Here is a 22,845-nt window from a genome sequence, read left to right on the forward strand (position 1 = left end):
TCAGCAGGGGGTCTCTAGAGATCTGTACGTGCCATGTAATAGAGCTATAAGCACTTGCACACAGAGAAAATGGGTGCCCGTACTGTTATATGCTATACATGTAAATGTATGCTATATACATAAAGCTAGTATAGGTGCTGAATTGCAATTATCTTAGTAAGAAGAGAGCCACCTATGCCTGACATGTATGCTGTGGTTACAAATAGATGTTTAGTAATGCATTAATCAGACATTAAGTTTACATCAGTTTTTTTTAAGGATCATTAGCCCTTTAATGCAGATCAAAGTACTGATTTTTCTATTGCTCATCAAAATGACTAAAGTGTCTTTGACCAGTAATGGAAAGCAAGTCTTTCCTGTACAATGGAGTGGCAAAGGAAATGTGTGTTATTAACTACATTTGTGTTTTGCAACTGATACAGTCTCACTTTATTGTATGCTTGTTACATGAGAGGTATTTTTAATGCTTTTATTTTTTCCCCCTCTTATAGGCAGTAAAAGAGTGGGTTTAAAAAAATAAAGCAGTTTTGTTTTTAGAACACTACAACAATATATAGAAGTGATAGCTGTGCCACATTTCTAATAGCTGGGTTGAATCATATTCTTTTCCTCTAATGGCATGCATAATTGCTCTAGGTTTTCAGGCGTCCTTCACCCGCACTTATTTAGATTAGTGACTGATGCATTTCCATGGAAACCTGCAGCAGGGGAAAAAAATTATCTCTTGGTAAAGTGTGGAAACTGAAAGGATGTGGGCTTCTAGTCTCAGCCTAAAACTTGTGTAAAATAAGACTTATTGTTTGTGGTCATCTTGATTTGGGATTTTTGTTGTTGCTGTTCTCTAAAAAGTAAGCATTTTCTCCAGCAGCATTTTGTAATTTTTAAATTTAGAACACTTGTTGAAGTTTACATTTCTTGAGAAGCTTCAACTTTTTTTTACTTCTTTTTTTTCTCTTTTTTTTTTAATGTAGGTAAAGTAGTACATTTTGAAATTAAGTGTCTGGAATGTTTTTCTTTGTGAAGATGCAGAAACACACAAAACTCAAGTAAACTGGTTAGAAACTGTGGCTGAAAAGCCAAGATCCCAGAAGAGAGTTCATTTGGGGGGTATTGTGTATAGCTTTAATGAAGAATGACTGTTTTTTGAAGTGGTGGTGGTGGAAACAGAAAGATTTGATATAAAGAGGGTTGCTCCCTCAGTAAAATGTTTGGAAAATATGGGTACTTTAAAAAACTTTGCACAGTACTAGATTGCTTTTCTCAGTACCAGATACATTCTTAACATGCACTGCCTAACATACAGTATCTCTTTAATAATCTTATTCCCAGTGCTTGCTTAGGAAAATTTTATTCTCAACATTCTCAAAAATATATTGTTATTTCCAGGAGAGTTTAAGATTACAACAGATCATAGATTTTTCAGATGTGTTCTTTTAAAGTAATTGCTTTTACCTGTCTTCACAATGCTGAACGGACAAGTACCTTCTGTACCTTAAAAAAAGTAGAAACATTTTTGGATTTCTTTCCTTTCAAACTGCAGTCATCCTAACTAGTTTGAATGCCAGTGTAGGTTCTCTAGCTGTAGGCTTTCAAACCAATGGTCAAATTACAGGTTTAGATGTGGTAGTTGTTCACTTTTTGAAAACTAATTAACCTGCAGCCTGATGTTGAAACTTGTGTTACTTAATAGCCATCAATGGGAAGTATCTCTTAACTGTATCTATATCTTATTTTCATATTTTATATGTTATATACTGTATATTATTTGTGTTACTATTATATCTACATATAGTTGCATATACATTTTAATAAAACATCACAAGTTCAGTTGATAAAGTTTTGTCCTTCAGTTTCCTTAAAAGCGAGGTGGTGTTCCTCAGTAATCCTGCTGATGTGAGAGCTTTGTATTTGAGACATACCCAGTCTCACGTTCTCAACTCCTCCTCAGGAATCATATACGTCTGCATCTCCCTGTTCCACCCGTAACTTCCCCTGCCTTGTCCTGTGTAAACTCCGGTACAACATTGCTAGGCGATGGTCTGTTCTACTAATCTGAGCTATTTGTTCACTCTGACTGAAGTAATAATAAATATTAAATGTTAAGTTATTCTGAAGCCTTTACAGTGGAAGCTGCAGAGTATTCCTCTGGATGTCTGTTGGGTTTTGGGTAATGGTATGTGTTATCCAGTGAAATTCAGACCGAAAAGCCCATATGCACAGTCAAAGCAGAGGAAGTAAAAGATACCGAATGAAGACTTAAACTTCAGGCTTCTGCTTGATTTGCATTTAGTGTTATCTTGTTCTTAGAAATGACCTTCATTTTATAATCTTTTAAATACCTGTCATACTATCCTTACATGACGTTAAGGTGACTAACTGGCAAGATTTGAGAAGAGGGTTAAGAAAAAGTACAAGCTATATGTACAGGACAGAGTAAGAAAGTTATCTTTGGAGATACTTTACTGATGTCTGAAAGATTCCAAGAGAACTGAGCACATCAGCTCATTGACTTCAGTGCCCCTTGGTAAAGCAAAGGGAAATCAGCATGTTCTGCACAGGACAAATGAGTTCTCCTTATGGTTGATCTAGCAGAAAGTATTAAAAATGCTCTCCTGACATCGCCGTTGGCCTCTCAGGGCATTGGAGGCCTGTTTGGTGGCAGGAAGAGGAGAACTATGGGTACTTTGTCTTGGTAACTACCTGCGAACCTGGCAAAAAAGTGTTTGAAACCCCTGTGTATGTCAGGGAGCGTTAGGGTGTAAAAGATTGGGAGATTCCTTGAGCTTCTTGCGTATCTCCCGTGCACAGCAGATGACAGCTGCTTATGTATTCAAAATTTTATCTATTATTAAAGTGAGAGTATCTGACAGGTCATTGATCCTGAGTGTAGCTGGCGAAGATTTAGACTTGAATGAGGCTTCCGTAAGGGAGGAAATTGAGGGGAAACATTTCTATCACCATTGATGAAGTCCATCATAATTCTTGTGGAAACTTGCTGTACATTAAAATTAATGATTTTTGAAATTGAAGAGAAGAACGGCTTTTCAGGGGCTGTTTTTCCTAACCCAGCCCAAAATAGTTCTCCATCTGTTCGTTCCACCTTGGGGTGCAGAATGACCTTCTTCAGAGCAGTTGGTTATCTTTGTATGATAGTAAACACGTCTCGGGTAGGAATAATCTGTGTTACACAGACCAGACCACAGCTTGTGCCACACAAACAAATGCAGAATTCCTTTGCAAACTTCTCATGGAATTTGCCTAAATATAAGGCAAAGTCACTGACAATTGTTATCTGCTTCTCTGTAATAATATTGCATGAGGTTTTTTATTAGGTTGGTATTCAGGTTCTTGTGGCAGATCTATAACCACACAAAAATGATTGATGAAAATTATTTCTGTTGTGTCATTTCTCATCAGAAAATTAAAATACCAAAGCTGACACTTTAGTAACTAGAATGGACCAAAATTAGAAGGCTTTTGTGATGTTTTGTTGTTGTTCTTGTTGTTCTGTGACATCTGTGGATACCTGCAATAGGGAAAGTGGCACTTCACTGTCACTTCTTGAATGTTTGCAGGAAGCTTTCCATGGAGTTGCATCTGGCACCTTCCCAGTGGTGGACTGTACTGATCCAGTTTCATGCGGCTTTGTGTTGGCTTACAGCTGCAAAACTTCATCTCTTTAGCAGAAGCAAAAAAATTCTACTAGCAGCTTAGAGAGTAGTGGTAACTATAAGAAAAATAGTATTTAATTAATGAATAATGTAGATATCGACTTATAAAATATTACTTTGACTTTTTTTAATTTTTCTTTTTAAGTATTTTTTTCTTGAATTTCTAGTTTAGGTGTGGAGCTAAAGCAGGCTTTAGCTTGTAGGTGGTGGTGATTGATTTTTGCTTGCCTTTTTTTTGCTGTTTTTTGTTTTCTGTAAGGCCAAAATGGACACTGAACTAGCAATGAGTTAAACGGAACACTGTATTAGCATACCGACAATTAATCCTGCAAAGTCTCAACTTTGCTCCCACTTATAAGCACGTTGCCATGTTGTCTGTGCAGTGTAGTGGTTTGGGATTTAAATGGACACAGATGTGTATTCTTGGCTTAAAATGAATGACATTACTGAAATACTGGAAGTTAGCATTTGTATAAAGTTAAGCATGTGCAGAAGCATTGCAGGTTAGGGACTGCAAAATTAGTGTCTACTGATTGTGAAAAAGGAAATCCTGCTATTAAGCAAACTGTTAAGCCAAGTTTCACCTGACTCCTGCCTGTTGTTGCAGGCCATCATTTTGGATTATGCTGCTGTTACCAGTGAGAACACTGCAATTGTTCACTAGAATATTTGCAGGAAAGATGGAAAATACGCAATAAGGTGTTAGGATTATAAGCATTTGTACTGCAGATCAGTTCCAAGGAGCTGGAACATCATAGCACCTGAGATTTGTAGTTGAACCAACCATCCTGAGCTTCAGGATAAGTAATATTTGCAACAGATGATATTGCCAGCAGGCAACAAATGAAGGTTTCTTTGTTCAGCCTAAATTGGAAAAACAAGATGCCTTTAATTACATGTTCAGGAGCAGTCTGGGATTGACAATGAGAACTGTTTTTTTTATAAAGTATACACTATACATTGCCAGCCTGCAATAAAGGGGTAAGCAAGGTGCTTTATTAAGGACCTGGTTTTGTCAAAACTGCATGTTTCAGCAATGGTCAAAACGTGTACAAATGGACCAACTCCATGCTTGTTGGAATCTCTTGAGGTCTGTTACCAGCCCAGGTCAACATCCATCTCCTTACAAGGGGTAAAGTCTGTAAAGCCTGATAAACCTTGGGGCAAAGAGGGAAAAAATACTTCCTCTCCCAACTGGTTTCCTTTGATGACATCAGCGAGACCTGTGTCTGTCTGTTCCAGACACTGAGAGAGAAATTTAATCCTCAATTTCAGTTGAGCCCATGGACACAAAGCTGCCTTGCAGCATCTGCAGTATGTTGATTAACTATTCTGCTGCAGATGGGTTGTAAAAATTAGGGGCAGAGGGAATAAAGGCCTGCAGAAGCCCAACAGGAGAATTTTTTAAGGAAAGATCAAGTGATCACTACTGTGTTTTGACAATATTCTGCAAATGAGGGAAGAGCCATGCAAGAATAAACTCTGCTGTGCCTGCTCTGCAAACAGATTAACAAGTTTGCCTAGCACAGGGAAGACCTAATTCTGCAACAGAATGTACCTTAGAGACTTGCCTTGATTTTAACGCACTTTGCTTCTTGGTAAGACACAAACATAAGCAGGTGAAGCTATGTTTTCAGTCAGGTTTAAACTTTAGCAACAGAATTGTATACGTAGCTGGTAAAGTTGTTGCAAGAATGCAGATTTCCCCCTATTCAGCTCTGTAAGCCTTAGTCAGTGCTAGAGAACAAGAAGCAAATGTTTTGACTACTACTTGCTGATGCGTTTTTTTCAGGTATAAGTGAGCTTTTTGATAAATTAAAGGGAAAACTAATGACGTGGGAAACCAATGTTCTTCCATAACTGCCTCTCCAGTAGATCTAATTGCATAATTCGGTTATTAAGGTTTCTCTTGCAAACAAACTTGCTGATTCGCCGCATTGATCAGCCATTTCAGCATCCTTTGTGAGTAAGCTAATTCACTGCATTCCAGCTAATCTTTCTCTAAGGATATAAACAGGGAATTCTCAGGGAACTCTCAGGGAATAAACATCAGTCTTCTCATCTTTTTTGAAAATAGGAGTTAGCAGGGAGAAAAAAAGAAAGGCAGAGGGACATCCAAGGATTTGCTATTCCAGTCAAGGAGTTGTTCTTGACTCTTTTTATGCCTATTCTCAAATCTGAAAAACTCCCAAAACCACATACGCTTTGCTGTTTTTCAGCTTCAACTGAAAGAAAAATTGGCTGAGAGCACCACATAAACTGAACGCTTGGATTTTAAAGCTTAGAAAGAAGAAAAGTCAATTATAAATTTGAGGGTTTTATTAGTTTACAGTTTGTAATGCCTTCACATTTCTTTTTTGTTGATCCTCGTAGTTTATCCCTTCTAATGAAGCAACAATGTTACTACTTCAGATTTTCAAAGGTATGAAAAAGGTAATTGTAGTTTCTTCTGGATTCTTGGGTGGTACATGTCTGCAGATTTCAGTTTTATGAGTTTTAATACCCCTTTTACAGAAGCAGGCTGTACTTGGATGTATTGCCTACAAATCTTATTAATTCCTTATTCATTCCAGCTTTAAAATGATACATACTGATGTTTGAGAGGGAGGGAAATCCTGGTCCAGATTTTAAGGACAGCACAGAGGATAAACTAATGCTCTGATCCCTTCAATGCAACAGCTTCTGCTCTTAAAAAAGCAAGAATCCTATGATCTAATAGTTACAGACAAATTCCATTCATATTTCTTGATAATATTTTTGCATTTTTTGCACAGATGTTTAGAATCCAAGATCCTACTCTGCTTGATTTGGAGGAGGATCTCTGAACTTACTCTCTTCTATGGCTCAAATGACTGCTCAAAGAAAAAAATTTAGGTGCTATGTTAAACAATTGTATCATAGGTCTGAAAAACCTTATTTATCAAAATTTTAATGTACTATATTTCATGGAAAATCCCAGTTTTCATGAATCTCCATTTTCTAAGGAGGAAAGGGAACAAGTAAAATAGCTTATTGAGATGTTGTGGTATGTGGTATGAAGATCATTAATTTTTTTTAATTTTATTCTCTTCTGGAGCGAAGTTTATAGTGTGTCTGTTATCAAGAAAATAATTTTTCAAAATCATCAACAGTAAAATGGACACTGAACTAGCAATGAGTTAAATCAGTAACAATCTGTGTTACTCTTACAACACACAGAAAGGAAGGAATAGAGTGACTCTTCAGTGACAAAATGCTTCTGGCTTCCAAAATGTGACATTTATTTCCTTAATCCATTGTTTCACACATACTCTATATTACATTATCATCTAAATCAAATCTTTATGAAGCTTTAGTTATACTGTGCTTTGATAGTAACACTGTGGGATCAATTTGTAGTCTACAAATGGCCTTTGTGTGAAGCAAATGGGTACTGAAGTTATGTCTGTCTGTCATTAATCTGGTCACAGAAAATAGCACTTTTTTGACAAGCATATCATAGAGTGTTGGTTATCCCGCAGCAGCATGGACCTGTGATGCAGTGATGTGCTTAGTTTATGTAAGAGATGGCAAAAACAGGTGCTAAACAAGTTTCAGCTATCAACACTTGATGTGAGGTTTTTTTGAGACGTGGTTTTGCTAACATGTTAACCTGCTACCTCTTTTTCTTTGTTGCTTCCTCTACAATAGAGATGATTTAGCATCATATAGTACGGGAAATATTTCGAATGACTGTACTTGGAACAGAAAAATAAATGCTTAGTGATGTTTTCAATCTTGTATTCGTTTTCTCCAGTTTTTGTGTGGTTGGTTTTGTTGTTGTTTGTTTGTTTGTGTTTTTTTTTTTTGGGGGGGGGGTAGGATCATAATTTTTTGTGATACTTTTGGATCCATTTTAGGAAAGGCACATAAGATAGGTGCGCTGTCTTGTTGCAAAATAAGTAGATAGATAATGGCAAGCACAAGTGCACTTGAATTGTGAACTTCTGTTAACTTTGTATTACCTGTGTACCTGGTACTACAAAGGATTTTAGACTGCTTTCCTCAGCTTTGAATAACTTTTGGTCTAACCCTCAACATAAATAGTCGTGAAAGCGTTTTTTCCACAGAAAGGAGAGAGAAGGTGCACAGTGAAAGCTTTAGCCTCTGACAGCTGTTGGTATAGCTTTCCATCAGACATAGTGCTGTATCTGAACCTCTTCTAGCGACAGATGCCTGTAACTATTGCATCAGTGACACGTCTCTCAGAGATGTCAGTGGGGAAGAGGGAAGAAAGAAAAACTTAATGTTTTGGGATGGTGCTAAGTTATTGAATTTACTGTGACCAGCTGAAGAGCAAAGGGAAGGACTCTGGCTCTGAATTTTGATTTTTTTTTTTTTAATTTTTTTTGGTTATGTTTGGGTTGAAAAAACACTTCTTAGCGTGCAGGCTTATTTCTTCTTGCTGGCAATTGGCTTAGAATGGACTGAAACCATTTCCTAAATTCTGCTAGTATAGCAAGTGCAGTAACAAGGTTGGAGTAGCAGCATAACCTGAGTTTACCTTTAACAATCAGTGATCTTTCGAGGGTAGCTGCTGCTCTGTATTGTCTCTCCCAACATCACACATAAATTAGTCTGTTACACTTTTATTTCCTTTGTTCATCCTATGGACGTGTCAATCACTCTAAACCCTTCCCAGAGTGCTGGCAAGCAGTCTGACAGCATACCCACTAGCAGAGCAACCCCTTGCAGTTTCCTAGGAAACACGGCCACCGAAATGCCCTGTGAAGAGCAGCAGGAAGAATAAAAGGAATGAAGACAGTTGCTTTGGGATTTCCGCGGCCTCCCCCACCCCAGTTCTCTTTACTCTTCCAAACAATATAAAATATGTAAGCAATATACTACAGATAATAGCGTCAGTGTGGTTGTCTGTTGTAACATGCCCATGATAGGTATGTGCTAACCACTGAAGAAATGGAGCAAGAAGGGTGTTATCTGTCTTTGTGGATTAGAGTCCAAATTTTATTTCTTGCCTTTCATGTCAGCGATTTTTTAGCTTTTGATAATGTCTGCAGGTGCTGCTGGAGTCCTGTGGTCAGTTATGAGACTAACACAGCAAAGCTCCAGGGAAGTCACATACATGTTTCTCAATTGAGGAAAGCCATCACTCCTCCTAAGGTGGAAGAAGAAAAGCAGAAGATGTTTTTCACCTGCATCTTCTCAATGTTCTTTAAACCCTATAAATTGCATCCTGGAATGGCAGGGTTTAAGTCTGTTGCTTACTGAAATGTCTGCAACAATAAATGATTCTAATAAAGAAACATCTAGGGCATTGTTATTTGTATTACTGCGATTGCACAGTGCAAACAGCTCATTTCTGCCGCAACTCCGTTGGCTTCAGTGGAGAACAGACCAGGAAAAAACTTGCCACATTATTTTGTTCCTTGCAGACTCTTCTATGGGTCTCATCACGCTAGGACTCACACTGCTCCTAGTTGGCATATTAATTGATGAGAATAAAACCTCTTAGAGAGTTCTGGGGTTTTTTTACTGGTTGTTTTTGGGGTTTTTTTTAGCCCAAAGTAGTGATGTTGTGTTCTTATGGGAAATAGTTTCAGTAGCTTTAGAGGGAGCCTTCCTTTTCACATAAACGGTTTTTCCTCTGTGAAAAGCAGTGCAGTACCGTAAGAACCGAGATGCTACTATGACGTTTATCCTGATGCTTCATGCCCAGGAATGTCCTTGTGCTGTAACCTAGAGATGGATGAAGGCCTGTAGAGATAAAATCTTCTAACCAACTATAGATATTAGTTAAAAAAATACACAATGGAGTAACTCCAGTAAAATATGGGCTTCTCAAGAAATGTAGAAATTTCAAATGATACACCAATACTCCTTTTTTCTGTCACTATAAAGGAAACTATACCATTTTTGCGAACATTGGTGTTTTGTCCTGCCTCCTAGAATGGCTTTTGAATTATTTCAGTTTGAGGCACTGACTTTCATCTGTGCTGACAGATATTCTCAGTAATAATGCAGTAATACATACACTGGCAAAAATTGTTTTTCTAGACCTTCTTGTCCATATCTTCTTGCTAGTCTTTCAAAGCTGTCTGCAACCAAGTTTAAGAAGAAATCCTCAAAGGATTCTGTAGGTAAAGAATCCATAAATGATGAAGGTAAAGACTTTATAAACGATGATAGGGTTATTAGTCTTAGGTGGTCCTAGTTTGCTCCAAAAGACTCTGATTAAAAGTGCTGGTATTCAGAAAACCCGGCTATGTAAGAACGCATAAAAATCCAGTGAAATCTGGAAGTAACCCCTTGGTGCTATTATATCTCTACTGGTGTGATTATGCTATATATGGCTTGAATTCAGAAAAAAAATTTAAACGATTATCTGTAGGTTCTTTGTATTCTTTAGTCAAATGAAAGAATGGAGACTCTTTTATTTTCCTCTCCTTTTTCAGTGTGCGGTTCATAATGATGGCAGAATTCTGATCCTTCTCCCCCTGCTTTTGGATATGTGTACTTATGCTGCGTAATAGGACAAACTAGAATCTGAGCCAGAGGTTAGGGAAAGAGGGTAATTAAAGAACTTACACAGAAACCTGGGAAACATACCACTTAGCCTTCAGTTCATGGATTTCTAAGGCTAATGGTTTCCCAAATAATCCCTGTGAATATGATTGCACACAAAGTGAGGGAAAGTAGGGGGGTGGGAGAGACAGAGAGCAGACAGAAGCTGCAGCTAAAGAATGCTGGCTTTGCAATACTAAGTAGCTGAACAAAGCTATCTGTCTTACTGTGCCTTTCCGTTCCTCCCACCCACTTTGTATTCCTTAATAGCACTGAAATATCATGCTATATAAAACAGTTTCTGCAGAGGAAACATCTGGCTCCTTAAGGCTCAAGCAGTGGCTTTAAGATTTCAAAAGTATTCTTCATCATACTTCGTTTTTTTAATTTTTTATAAGTGACTTCTGAAAACAGGCCAGTGGTAAACTCTAAGTGGAAACTAAGTTTATGTTTTTCTGTGTTTCTTCTGATGATGTCTCTTGATATTAATCTAATTTTTAGGATAGTGTGAACAAGGATGTTGCTCGACGGGGAGTAGACTGCAGTTCCTGCAGGTCACTTTATTCCACATCACTGCAGGGCATTGGATTTTGAAGCTAAACTTGTAAACTTAGCAACAAAGGCATGACCCATAAAATCCACTGAACCCCTTACAGCACGTTATGAGGTGCAGTTACACCATGGGCTACATGAAAGCCAAATCTCTTTGAGCAGCTGTCATGTAGCCTTGGGTAACATTACTGCTCACTGCACTCAGGGCTCTCGTTCCATGAAAGGCAGCACGTCGTTCTCCAGCCCTGCAGCTAACACGCTGGCTGGCTGAGCTTTGGTTGTGTCTGGGTGTGTTCTAGGTGAGTCCTGCAGCAAGTTGTGTCCTTTTTGGGTGTTCCAGAAGGGCAGGGGGGTAAGGGCAATAGGAGCTGGAACCTGGGGTAAAGGTAAGGTCTCTTTGGCAGAAAATGTAAGTTGTAGGGGAGTGACAAAGGGACAAACTAAGCCTATACAAAACTGTCAAGTAGGATTCATTTTATAATTTCTCCCTCTTTGAACATCCTGTAGGAAGGAGGCTGCCCAATCTCCACAAATTCTGTATAAATGTAAATATTTCTTTTTTTCTTAGTACTGTTTTTCTTGTATCTTGCAAATTGGTGCCCCGCTATGAAGAAATAACTTGCTTACATTTTTAGCCAGCTGCAACCTGCGCATATATTTTCAGCTGTAATTCCTCTGTATTATGTATGTATCTGTATTTATGTCTCCAGCTGGGGGCATGATCCAGTGATGCATCAGCTGTACTGGGTAAAGCAAGGAAAGATGCACTTTGTCAACCCTTCTTTGCAAAGTCTGCCTCCCAGTACTTCTGCAGTGTCCTCCTTGGCCATGTCTAAAGCCCGTCATCCTGCACTGATGTGGTTTTTTCTCTCTACAGACCAGAACTTGGTCATCTGACAGCACTACCTCTCACAGTAATTTTTAACCTCCTTAAAAGCCGTGACATAGAGATGGTCCACCTTGAGGGCTGTGTCTAGCTTGGAGAACTAATAAAATCTGGTTGGATGGTGTCAGGCTGCCCTTCAATAACAAATTCCTCAGCCATGCACATGAGATTTCATAGGCACAAGCTAAACCAGAAACTTTTCAATTTGATTTTTGGTATCTGTTACCCTAACTTAATGTGGTAGCATTTGAGGACCAAGCTATATTTAGGCAAGATTTTTTCCTGTCTCAAAAACTAGTTTCTTCATAAGTATCTTCCCTTGAATGAAGAAACCATGTAGAAAGGGGCTGCACTAAAGATACTCGCCTGAGGAAAAATGAATACGCTGAAATATTGTGGTAAAGGCTGAGTAAGACTTGGAAAATTGATAGGTTTGAACAATTGCTACGATACATAAAACTACCAAAGAAGGTTTCTTTTTTTTTTTTTTTTTTGTTAAAGATTTACTTCATTTGAATGCCTTTTTGGAAGTAAGTTTCTGTGTGTTTTCCTGTCATTCTGAAGAAGAGTGTGACAATGAATTCTTACCTCCTCTACAATCCTTTTGTCCTTCCCTAGAAGTGTAATTTTTTTATATAGATATACATACACATACATAAAGTGAAAGCCTTTTAGCTTATGCTCTTTGCTGTGCAAACCGAAGCCACCAAATTCTGGAGTAGCTTCTGCATCTTTACCATGTGCTTGATTTATTGGTGCTCCTGTAGGTACCCATTGAAACCAATAAAGAAGAGCATCTTTCCAATCCTAGAGGAAGAGAGTTTAGCCATGTTGTTCTACAGATACGGTTCTGAACTAAGTGCTTTAACTGTTATACCCATATTAAACCAGTGTTCATCTTGGTGAATTGTAGAAATACTTGTGAACATAATGTTCATAGCCCTAGAGATCGAGTTCATGCTGCAGCCACTAGATGTGGGAACTGCTTCAGTGGGATGGATGGGTTTTTTCTTAAGAAAAGGCATAAATACAAAATGTTAATGTATTTCAGGTTTTAAATGGCTTTTTAGCAGATACATTGCTTTATCTTAATCCGTTGTTCTTCATGTTTCATAGCACTATTTCCTGTGAGATCTGATTGATGGCGGTGAATGTGGACAGCTACTTTTCCCCCTACCCCATTTTCCATATGTCTCATAAAATCATAGAAATAGCTCTAGTTCTGTATTCATATGTGCGTGAGTTTAAACAAAAAACACTGGTTTGTGTTCTTTTGGCTGTTTTCCCAACCTTTCTGGAACTTGTTACTGTTTTTTCTTCTTTCTTTCTTGTATTTTGCCTCTTAGTCCAAGCTATAAAGAACCAAAGACTGGACTTGAAAGGTTTTGCTACTGAGAATGTGGGTGGAACTTTAAAACTTGTGAATTATATGATACGTGGTCTGCAAGAAGTTACCCTTATTCACTTGATGTGTATGTGATATGATAAAAGAATGTCTCAATTCCAAAGTAAAATATTTTTTTTTCAAAATGCTTTGAAACTATGTTAACTCACTGTAAGGGAACATAAGGAAATGCTATTTCACTGTGGGTGTGACTGAGCACTAGAAGAGGCTACTCAGGGAGGTTGTGGAGTTCCCCCCCCTAGAGATACTCGAAAGCCATCTGGGCATGGTCGTGGGCAACCAGCTGTAGGTGGCCCTGCCTGAACAGCGGGGTTGGACAAGGTCACCTCCAGAGGCCCCTTCCAATCTCAGCCATTCTGTGGTTCTATGTAGTACCATAAGTTTTCTTTTCTTGACATATAGCAGAAAACCCATTTTGAAATTGCAAACAGCACTTGATTAAGAAATAAAGGAGTATTATTAAAAGTTCTCTTTTCTTTGTACAGAAACTCGAACAGATAGAACAAAGAAACTCTTCAGACACTACACAGTTGGATCCTATGACAGCTTTGATGCTTCAAGGTAAGAATTTTTCTTTTTGGTTGCAATCTCTTTACAAACCCTTTCTGGGTTTTATTTAATTGTCAATTTTGTGGAGGCTTTTGGGGAGAAGAGGGAAGCAGATTACTAAACAGAGCTTCTCAAGATATCATTCTACATCTAAATTGTTTTTTATCACAGCTTACTTTTGTTCATATGGGATGAGTCTACAAAAATAGTGAGTAATGAAGTGTAATGAGTATCACTATTTTGTTTTCATGAGTGGTGAAAGAGATCAGCATTTCACGGAAGCAGTATATTCCAGCTGCTTCTACAGTCAAGGACCACTTAAGTTGTTGGATACTTCACAAGATCAGGCATTTTATATCTGTTCACAGAGTCATACTTGCTGACAAGAAAACCAAAATAAAATTCTGTAATTTGTTGTTCTGAACCGTATCTTTAGATCCTAAGTAGAAAATAGGCTGTTAGAAATGAGGAATTTAGAAATTATATTATTTATTTGCAGTTTCTGCTGAGTATTCGTGATTTTTAAGTAAGTTCTTGCCCCACGTGCGTATACATCAGACGTACAGCCAACTTCTGGTAGAAAGGATGATTTCTAGAGCATAGAACCTGTCAGCTGTTGGTGTCTTCTTGAGAAAATTGTGGTGGCAACCTGGACTTAACCTTTTCTCCTGACTGTCTAATTACAGCTTGGGGTTGGTTTTTTTTTTGTTGTTGTTTTCAAGAAAAACACCTTTTTTGTAGAATTCTGAAATGTGTAAAGTAATGATGGCAGACTTCCATGTAGCACACTATGAAAAAAAAGAAAGAAAGAAAATATGCTAACTGTTGGTTTTGTTATGTGATCTTAATCCTTGTTCTGAGGGTCCTGCATAGTTTTTATGTCAGTTAAACAGTTTGGGGAAGGAGGATGGAGTTCAAGTCAGCTGAAGCAGTTTGGATGCCCAAGATGTCCTGCGTTCCTGACAGCTGGTGTGCGGAGCACTGAAAGGCAGGGGGCCTGCCGCTTGTCTGCTGCATACAGCCTATAAATATTGGAAAAAAAAAGTAAATCTGTGGTCTCTTGAGTTGTGATTTAGAGGAGTGGCGCAATGTTGCATGAAGAGGGACGGTTTGATGACATGGTGGGAGGAAGCACAGGCTTGTGGGTCGGATACAATCATCCCGCCTCAGTGGCTTGAATCTTCCTGTTACTGTATCTGGTGTGCTATGGGGCATCGGCTCTTGCTGCTGTGATTTAGAAATAGAAGAACCCCATTTGAGCATCTTGCATATTCTCCTGCCATGATCAGCCAAGTTACCAGAGCTTTGCACTGTTGGACAATGATGTGATTGACTGGACAGCTGAATAATGATAAAGTTGTCAAGAGAAGCTGTTAGTCTGGAAACACATACCTGTTCTGCAGGGTAAACTCACTGGTTACCGGTTACATTTCCAGTGAGCAGAGTTGCCTGTTGCAAGACTCTGTGAGTGATCATTATTCTGTAAAATTCATAGCTTTGTCTCTGTGTTTCAGCATTAATGGATGGGTTGTTTCTGTACAGCTAGAAGCTATGGCCACAGCACGTTGCCTAAGAGATACCAGATAGTCCCACTTGGAAACGTACTGCTACTTTTTAACAAGAGATTTTTTCATTAGAAAATGTCAGTTCTGTGAAGCTTTCTTCATTTTTTAGTTTTTATTTATTTTTATTATTTGGGGCTGGGGGGGGGTGGGAGGAGGTAGCTACTGATTCTATAGCGTTTGGATTTTTTGTTGTCCTTTTCCCAAGAAAATTCAGGTCCATTCTTGGGAGTGAACAATGCCATCTGCCTTTCTGAAACAGGCAGTACCCTGTTGTTTAGAAAGGTTGTTTTGAAAGCAGGATGGCTCAGACCAAGGGCATGAACCTGGTCTCAGTGGTGCTTAAGTATGTATTTTAACCAGTGAGCTGTTGGGGACGAACAGATTATGCTCTCTACTTTTGGGAAGTCACAGAAAGTGTGAATGAGTTTTGGGGGGAAGTGGGGGAGGTTGCTGTTTGTTTGTTTGTTTGTTTTTTCCTTCTAAGGTATTGGGCTTGTATAGTGCAACAGCAAAGCTCTCAAAAAATTTTACATTATCTCATTCAGGACTACAGCTGAGCAGGAGACTTTATCAGATGAAATGATAATTTTTGTACAGTCTTATTATTGAGAAATTAGGTATAAAGTGTGTCTGCAATTGTTCCTGATCCAGGCATCGATATCTGAGCAGTAAGAGGAAAATCAACAGAGTTCTGGTAGCTTCTGAGTAAAGCGAAGTTTTGAAGAAAACTGAAGGTTAGTTTCCACAGAGAATCTGAAACCCAGTGGACCCGTTTTGAAGAGTAATCATGGAAGTGGAGAGGGAAGGGTAGGAGAGGATAGAATTAAGGGGAAATTCCAAGAAATACAGTGCAAAGATAGACTTGCTTAACATACTTTTAAGTAGCAAAAATTTTAGAGTTTTTATAAAATAACACTTGGAAAACTAAAAAAAAAAAAAAAAGGTTTTGGTGTCCAAGTTTCCAGACCTAATTAGTTGCTGGAAAACAAAAAAACTTGTTTCTCTGAGGTGCATATAATAATTTATTGTAATGATTTATTTACAGAACATATGCCATGATGAAAGGTAAACTTCCTTTTTCATCCTTTATAAACATGACATATGGTGAAATGTTCTCTGATACTTTTTTCCTAAACAAAATAGTTTGAGGACTTGCTGTCCTAAAACCCTAATAGCACACAAAGTTGTGTTTCAGATATATGACTGAGGCTACAAATCAGCTTTTTGCACATCTAAATGGTAATTTTACTGGTGCTTATGTATTGCTGCTAGAGAAAAAGAATTTGCATTTAAGAATCTGGCTAGGAGATTAGTATGTCTTGTTAGTACGTACAGGTTTAATTCCTAGCATGGACTTCTTCAGGGAGGGGAATTGTTAAAAAAGGCAAACACAATGTCAGACTAACAGCAATTCTTGATATTTCCAAATGTATACTGCTTTGATTACTTTCTCTTGTATCATTTCCTATCAAAGTAGGGGAAGAATATAGTAAAACAGATTAATAAACATTTGTCAGAAGCAATTGTGCCTATGTACTAATAGCTTTGAAACCAAAATATTAACAAAGCTGATCCAGTTCCTTTCTGGTGATGATGTGGGGGAGTGAAGGGAAGTGTCTGCTCCCTACTCTTTTTCCTTCCCCCTTCCAAAGGGCCAAAACTGCTGAGTAGAAACATTCTGTTCAGAAATCTGTATTAATGGGCTTACTCACATGCAGGAAAATACATTGTACTTGGCATTTTTCAGCTTTAGGAAAATGTGCAGCTTGAGTAATGGAGGTTCATTAAATCCTATTTCAGTTTTGCATAAGAGATCAGTTATCCATATGTTAATACTTCAGGAAGATGGGTAGTATACTTACTAATATGTAGAAAGGCCTGCTTGCAAGTACAAATAGACATTAAATATCATAGAAATATAATATTTGAGTCTACCAGGTCTAATGTATTTTCTGCTTTAAATGCTGATGGGATACATTAATTCTGTTATGCAAAGATGATGTTGTCTCTTGCAGCTGTCATGCACTGCTACTGCTGACATTCCTTTAGATGAATTCCTTTACTATTTTATTAAAACCTTTTAAGAACTAATTACTTTCACTCAGTTTCCTCTAATATGATGCAGATGAACAAATGTTGAAGGGAAGGACAGACTTTGTGCAATGGCATACATGTGAGAGAGGGTGAAGTTTCTTACGCTAACAGGAGCTCCTGTGGGATGAAGAGGAGTAAATACATGTCCCTGGGCATTTGTCCTGGGCTGCAGCTGTGGAGGCTGAGGTGGCATGTAGATGGGCAGAGTTCCCCAGGCAGCATCCGTATGTCAGAATCCAGAAGACGCCATGGCCTGAGGCTGTCCTTTCTTGACGTGCCATAGAGCCACATAGAGGAGCAGAAAGCAGGCACGGAAAAATCATAGAATCATAGAATTTTTTTCTATGGATGGGGCATCTACCACCTCTCTGCGCAACCTGCTCCAGTGTTTCACCACCCTCATCGTAATACGTTTCTTCCTTATATCTGGTCTGAAGCTACCCTCTTTTAGTTTAAAACCATTACCCCTTGTCCTGAAGAGCAGATATGCCATCAAAGTTGCGAGGGGATAATGTAAGACTGCTTTGACCACCTCTGGATTTTTGTGTATTCCCTTTATTGTGGTCAGCAGTGGTCAAGGCAACCATGGGACATGGTTTTTGAGAGCTGGGGTGGGGAAGGATCCCGTTGAGTTTGTTAGGAAAAAAAGTTTGTTTGGGTCTGTCTTGTCTAGGCTGGCTGGGCAGTATTGTGACCAGCAAAGCAAACACTTCCAAGTCTAGTTAGGCCTTAAATCAATTATTTCATCAATGTCAAATTCCAGTTTAATAAAAGGAATTATTGCTAAGGTGTACAATGGATGTTGGAATTCTTTCTTTTTAAAAAAATTAAAAACATGGTAAACCTTTAAAAATGGTACATTTTTATCTGCTTTCTAACAGAAGTGAGGGAATTCATTAATACTCTCAAGACAGGATAGTGAACTGTTCAGTCATGAAAATCAGAAGACAAAATTAAGTTATCAAATTAAAATATGTGAAGTTATTTAGTTGTTTAATTTCAGATGTAAAATGTTAGCACCTTTTAAAATTTGATGTGGCTGATGATAAACTGATAACTTAGTTTTCATACTCTGGAGACAAAAATAACATGAGCAATTTAGGTACTACGGAATTATAGAATTGATTTGGTGGAAACCATGATCCAGTTGCCTTCATGGATTTGGAAACTTTAGAACATAACAGTGGAAACTTTTACTAGTGCGATAATTGCATCATCTCCCTCCCACCTCCAATAGAATAGTGAAATAGCAAAAGTCAATAGCATAATTGAGTGCCAACTTCAATGCAGTTATGAAGTACACAATATAAATGTAAGATTTCCTGCCTATTCTGTCTTCCCTTTCTTCACAGTACAATTGACTTTCACTTTTCTTTTTGTTTTTTTTGCTAGCCACTGCGAATCAGTGCATGGGAGATGTTTTCCTGGTGACTTTTCTTGCCATCCTGTGGCTACAGCAGTATTAAGAAGTTCATGGGAGAGTATGTAATAATGAATAACCTTTTTCAAAGGATTGTTGCCACAAAGTTAATGATGAGACCAAATTGATTTGCCTTCTGGTTTTAGTTCTGTTTTTCTGGATGATGAAAAAGAGGAAAATTGGGTTATGTAGTCTGGGGAGGTATGTGTAAGAAAGCTTCATTAAAACCTTAATTCATTAACTTCCTACTTGGAGTCAGGTGGCAGCATCCATGTCTCATGAGTGTAGAAGCAGACAGAAGCAACTCCTCAAAAGCGGATTTATGTGCAAACACCTAAGAAAAATGAGAGATTCTTCTCAGCTGTTTTTTGCAGCGATTCTCTGTTGTTGTTGTCATCTGCACTGTCGGATAGAGCAGTCTAAGCTTTAATCCTAGACAGCTCAGAGGACTCTTTGGCACAGCTGAAGCTGTCTACCCCTGTAATTCAGCATGCTGTGTAGTGCTTTTTATTTTTTTTTCTTTTTTTTATCTTTTAACCCACAGAACAGAAGCTGTTGAATACCTCAGTCTTGGTCCCACAGTTGTGATGTAAATGGTGCTGTCTTAATAGTTTAAGCATTAGGTGTGTTACACAGTAATTAACTTTCTTTGGTGGAAGCTCTCAATTTGATGCAGAAATACTTTCATCTGGTTTGCTGTCTGGTTTTGTGTGGCTGTTTTACATAAACAGATTGTCTTCCTTCTGGAAAAATGCAGTTATTCATCTCTTTATATATATATTTAAAATGAATGGAAACCTTGTGTAGAATTCTGGTCATTGCAAGCCATGAGTTACGTCATGCTAGGTTGGATGGGGCTTGGAGCAGCCTGGTCTGGTGGAAGGTGCCCCAGCCCCTGGCGGGGGGGATGGACTAGATGATCCTTAAGGTCCCTCCCAACCCAATCCATTCTGTGATTCCATGGTTCTGTGTAGTGCTGGACAGGCAGCTAAGGGACCTGTTCCTGGTAATGCTTAGCAGTGGCCCTGTTTCCACGTTTCAGGGAATCTGGCATGTGCGCTTGCAGAGTGCCGCTTGCTTGTGCGCAGGTGTCAGCAGCAATCTTCAAAATCCTGGCAAACGGTTCTTTACAAAAACTGAAGGAATGTGTAAGGGCTGTTGTTATGTGTTGGGTTTTATATCCCACTTGCCGCATTTTCAGGTTGGCTCTCCCTAGGCCTGCGGAACAGTGAGGGAAACACTGAGAGAAGTATCATTACATGGAGAACAGGTCTTTCTGCATTGACATAACTGACTTTTTTGGGGTTTCTGTTGGATGGCACCAATTCCGCTGTACTAATGTTTTCTGTGAAGTTTGTACTGCTCGGTTGATCTCTTGCAGGAACTGGAGTAAGGGTATTAAAATGGATGCTGTTCATTCTTAACAATAAATTCATGATTTCTGTGACTTTATTTAGGGATGGATACATTGATAACAGTTGAAGGTGATTTTACAGTTCTTCATAGCTGCAGGTATAGATTTTAAATGTAATTCTTTGTCTCCTTTGATAGAAAGAATAAAGCCAGTAGTATTTTAACTTTTTTGCATACATACATATCTCAGGTTTTGTCCAGGAGGTGGTAGGAAAAATATCTAAGTATGCTTAGAGTTGTAATGCAATAGGTGTATAGGTATAACCACATGATACAGTGATGTGGTTACATCTGAATGCTCATTGAGATCTTAATGATTTAAGATCTCTGCATATGTGATACTCTTGGTTCCTTTGTGCATAGAGAACAGTCAGCACTGACCAAATTGTAGAAAACAAACTGTGTGAAATATTTTGTGTGTGTGTGTATTGTTTCTAAAGATATTTTGTTGGTCTTGACTAGTGCCAGTCCTGAATTAATTCCTGTACTGTGAGTATAATAGTCTGATAGCGCTGAACTGCTCTTAATGTGCAAGGCAGAAAGATGAAGGTAGCTCATTTATAATACCTGGTGCCTCATTAACTTGAAGAATATAATTTAATACAATTTGGAAAATTACCTATATATTTAAGCAGTAATTAAGGCATTGTAGATTTTGTGGAACAGGTGGAGATGTAAAATGTGATATTTTTCATTTAAAGTTATTTAAATTCTAACGAAAATGATCTTACTTGCTAATGAACAACTTCACACTTTGCCTCCCCTGCTGTTGTGTGCTGCCACAACTGAGCTTTTTACGTTGGTGACTACAGGAAATATTTAAAGTAATTGCTAACATAGGAGGTTAAAAGGGTGTATGTATCTGAACTGTAGTATCTTTCTGTTGAAACATGTAGCATAGTTGCATGAAGATGCAATATTAAAGTTTATTAAAATTACACTAAGATGCAAAATTATACAGTGGGTGATAGGAGTTTCCATGAATTTGTAACTACATTTAAAAGTTGTTTGCTGCCTTCATAGTGAAGTTAGCTTAAAGCACCTCACTAAGAACCTGCTTTTAGCAATTAATGGTTTTGAAACTAATGGCTAAAATTTATCAGACATTTTCTGGGCTAGAAGTTTACTTAAATTTTTAGCGGTAAAGTATTAGCAAAGGAAGACCCACATTTTCCAAGGCCAAAGCTGGAAAAAAAAATATAGCATTTCCCAAATTTAAAATTAAAATACTCTTTCGGAGAAGCTTCAAGGATCTACCTCTAGTGCTAGTGAAAACCTAACTGCGTAACTATGGGTACAGAAGATCCTGATTGCAAGGGCCATGGTTTGGTAGATGTGCCATTACCTGCACAGCTACTGAGACTCTCAAGCTCAGCAGTATTTTCTCTGTAACTCCTCTGACCCAATACTGGAGGACAGGATGGATTTAAATGTCAGAACTGAAAGCAGCAGCCTGTGTCCTGTGCATGGGGAGGAATAAAGTTTTCTAAATTAGAATAGAGAAAATTAAAAAAATATATAGGAAAAAGGAGCAGAAATGACAGAAGGCGAGGACTTTGAGAAAAAGTTTTGACGGTGTGATACCAGGTTAGTTAGAAACAGGAGCCACACAATTAGACACAAGGATAGGAGAGAAGAAAGCAGGAGACTAAACTGTTTGTTTTTCAGGGAAAAGAGGAATGATTAAGTTTCTAACAATTACTGGTTTATAGTCCTGTCTCCTAGCCTCCACGATGATGACTTAGCTTCCTCTATGTGGCCTTTAATTCCCTGCCCCACTACACCTTTGGCTGCCTTCCTCTCACCTAATCACTAGATGAGCAAAAGCTGACATATGGTGCCTCTGATTTTAAGTGATGCATTTTTAAGTTTTGGCAGACCAAAAGGAACAAATAACTGTTGAGCTCGTGCTGTGGGCTTTCCTCCAGTGGGAGCAATGATTTAAACCAGAGCAATGATTTAAACCACTTTTTTTTTTTTTTCTTTTCTCCTTTTTCCAGCCAGATTTTCATAAATATGTTGCATTTACAGAATTTGATCTACAAGGCAAATTGTAAGGGTGACTGGCAGGCAGCATAGGTCTTTTTTTCCTCTTAAAAGAAGAAACTATTGACAGATCAGAAAGTAAAGCTGGTCACTTCCATTGTGCAAAACATAAGGTTGGTGGGAGGAGGATGTCTTGTTTTGTCTTGGGACAGAACAGATGCGCTGGAATTGTACTTCTTTATAAATTGAGTGGGGTCAAACCCTACAAAGAGGGACCTGCTAAAGAGCAAGCAATCGCTGGTGGCAGGTCTTCACCTGGAATAAAGAAGATCTGGGCTTGAGTCCCATGTGTGTTAGACTGCTTTGACTTGAACCCATACCTTGTATTGCTGATGAATGCCAAGAACCTGGCAGACAGAGCAATTCTTTATCCAAGTCTTTTGAAACTATTATTCTTTTGCTGAGCCAAGAGACAGATGCTAGCTCCGTCCTCAGAGGTTTTGGCGTGCAGGTGGGGATGCTCGATTTTGAATGATTGGCAGATATACCAATTGAATAGCTGGTGATATTGCTGGGGGTGCCTGCTCTCTGTGACGTAAAATTTCATCCCATGTTCTAGAGAAATAATGGCTAATGAAGGCTTAATTTAAACTAAAATATATCAACAAAAGATTTGTTTTAATAGATTTAAAGATTTGCCTTAAAGCATTGTACTACAACTGATTTCACAGCAGAATTGTGAACGGCAGAGTAGTGGATGTCAG

The 22,845-nt window shown here is 38.3% G+C and overlaps 1 protein-coding gene across 7 annotated transcripts in view; it reads left to right on the top strand.

The window, feature by feature from the left end:
* The window catches only part of SHANK2 (SH3 and multiple ankyrin repeat domains 2), a 353,645-nt gene that overhangs the window by 181,242 nt on the left and 149,558 nt on the right, over nucleotides 1-22,845 (top strand). For all 7 annotated transcript variants that reach the window (XM_056354407.1, XM_056354409.1, XM_056354410.1 and 4 more), the window contains one exon: nucleotides 13,540-13,615. In XM_056354407.1, coding sequence (XP_056210382.1) covers nucleotides 13,540-13,615 — 76 coding nt within the window. The remainder of the gene's footprint in view (nucleotides 1-13,539; nucleotides 13,616-22,845) is intronic.

Source organism: Falco biarmicus, chromosome 10, assembly GCF_023638135.1.
Source record: "Falco biarmicus isolate bFalBia1 chromosome 10, bFalBia1.pri, whole genome shotgun sequence".
NCBI lineage: Eukaryota > Metazoa > Chordata > Aves > Falconiformes > Falconidae > Falco > Falco biarmicus.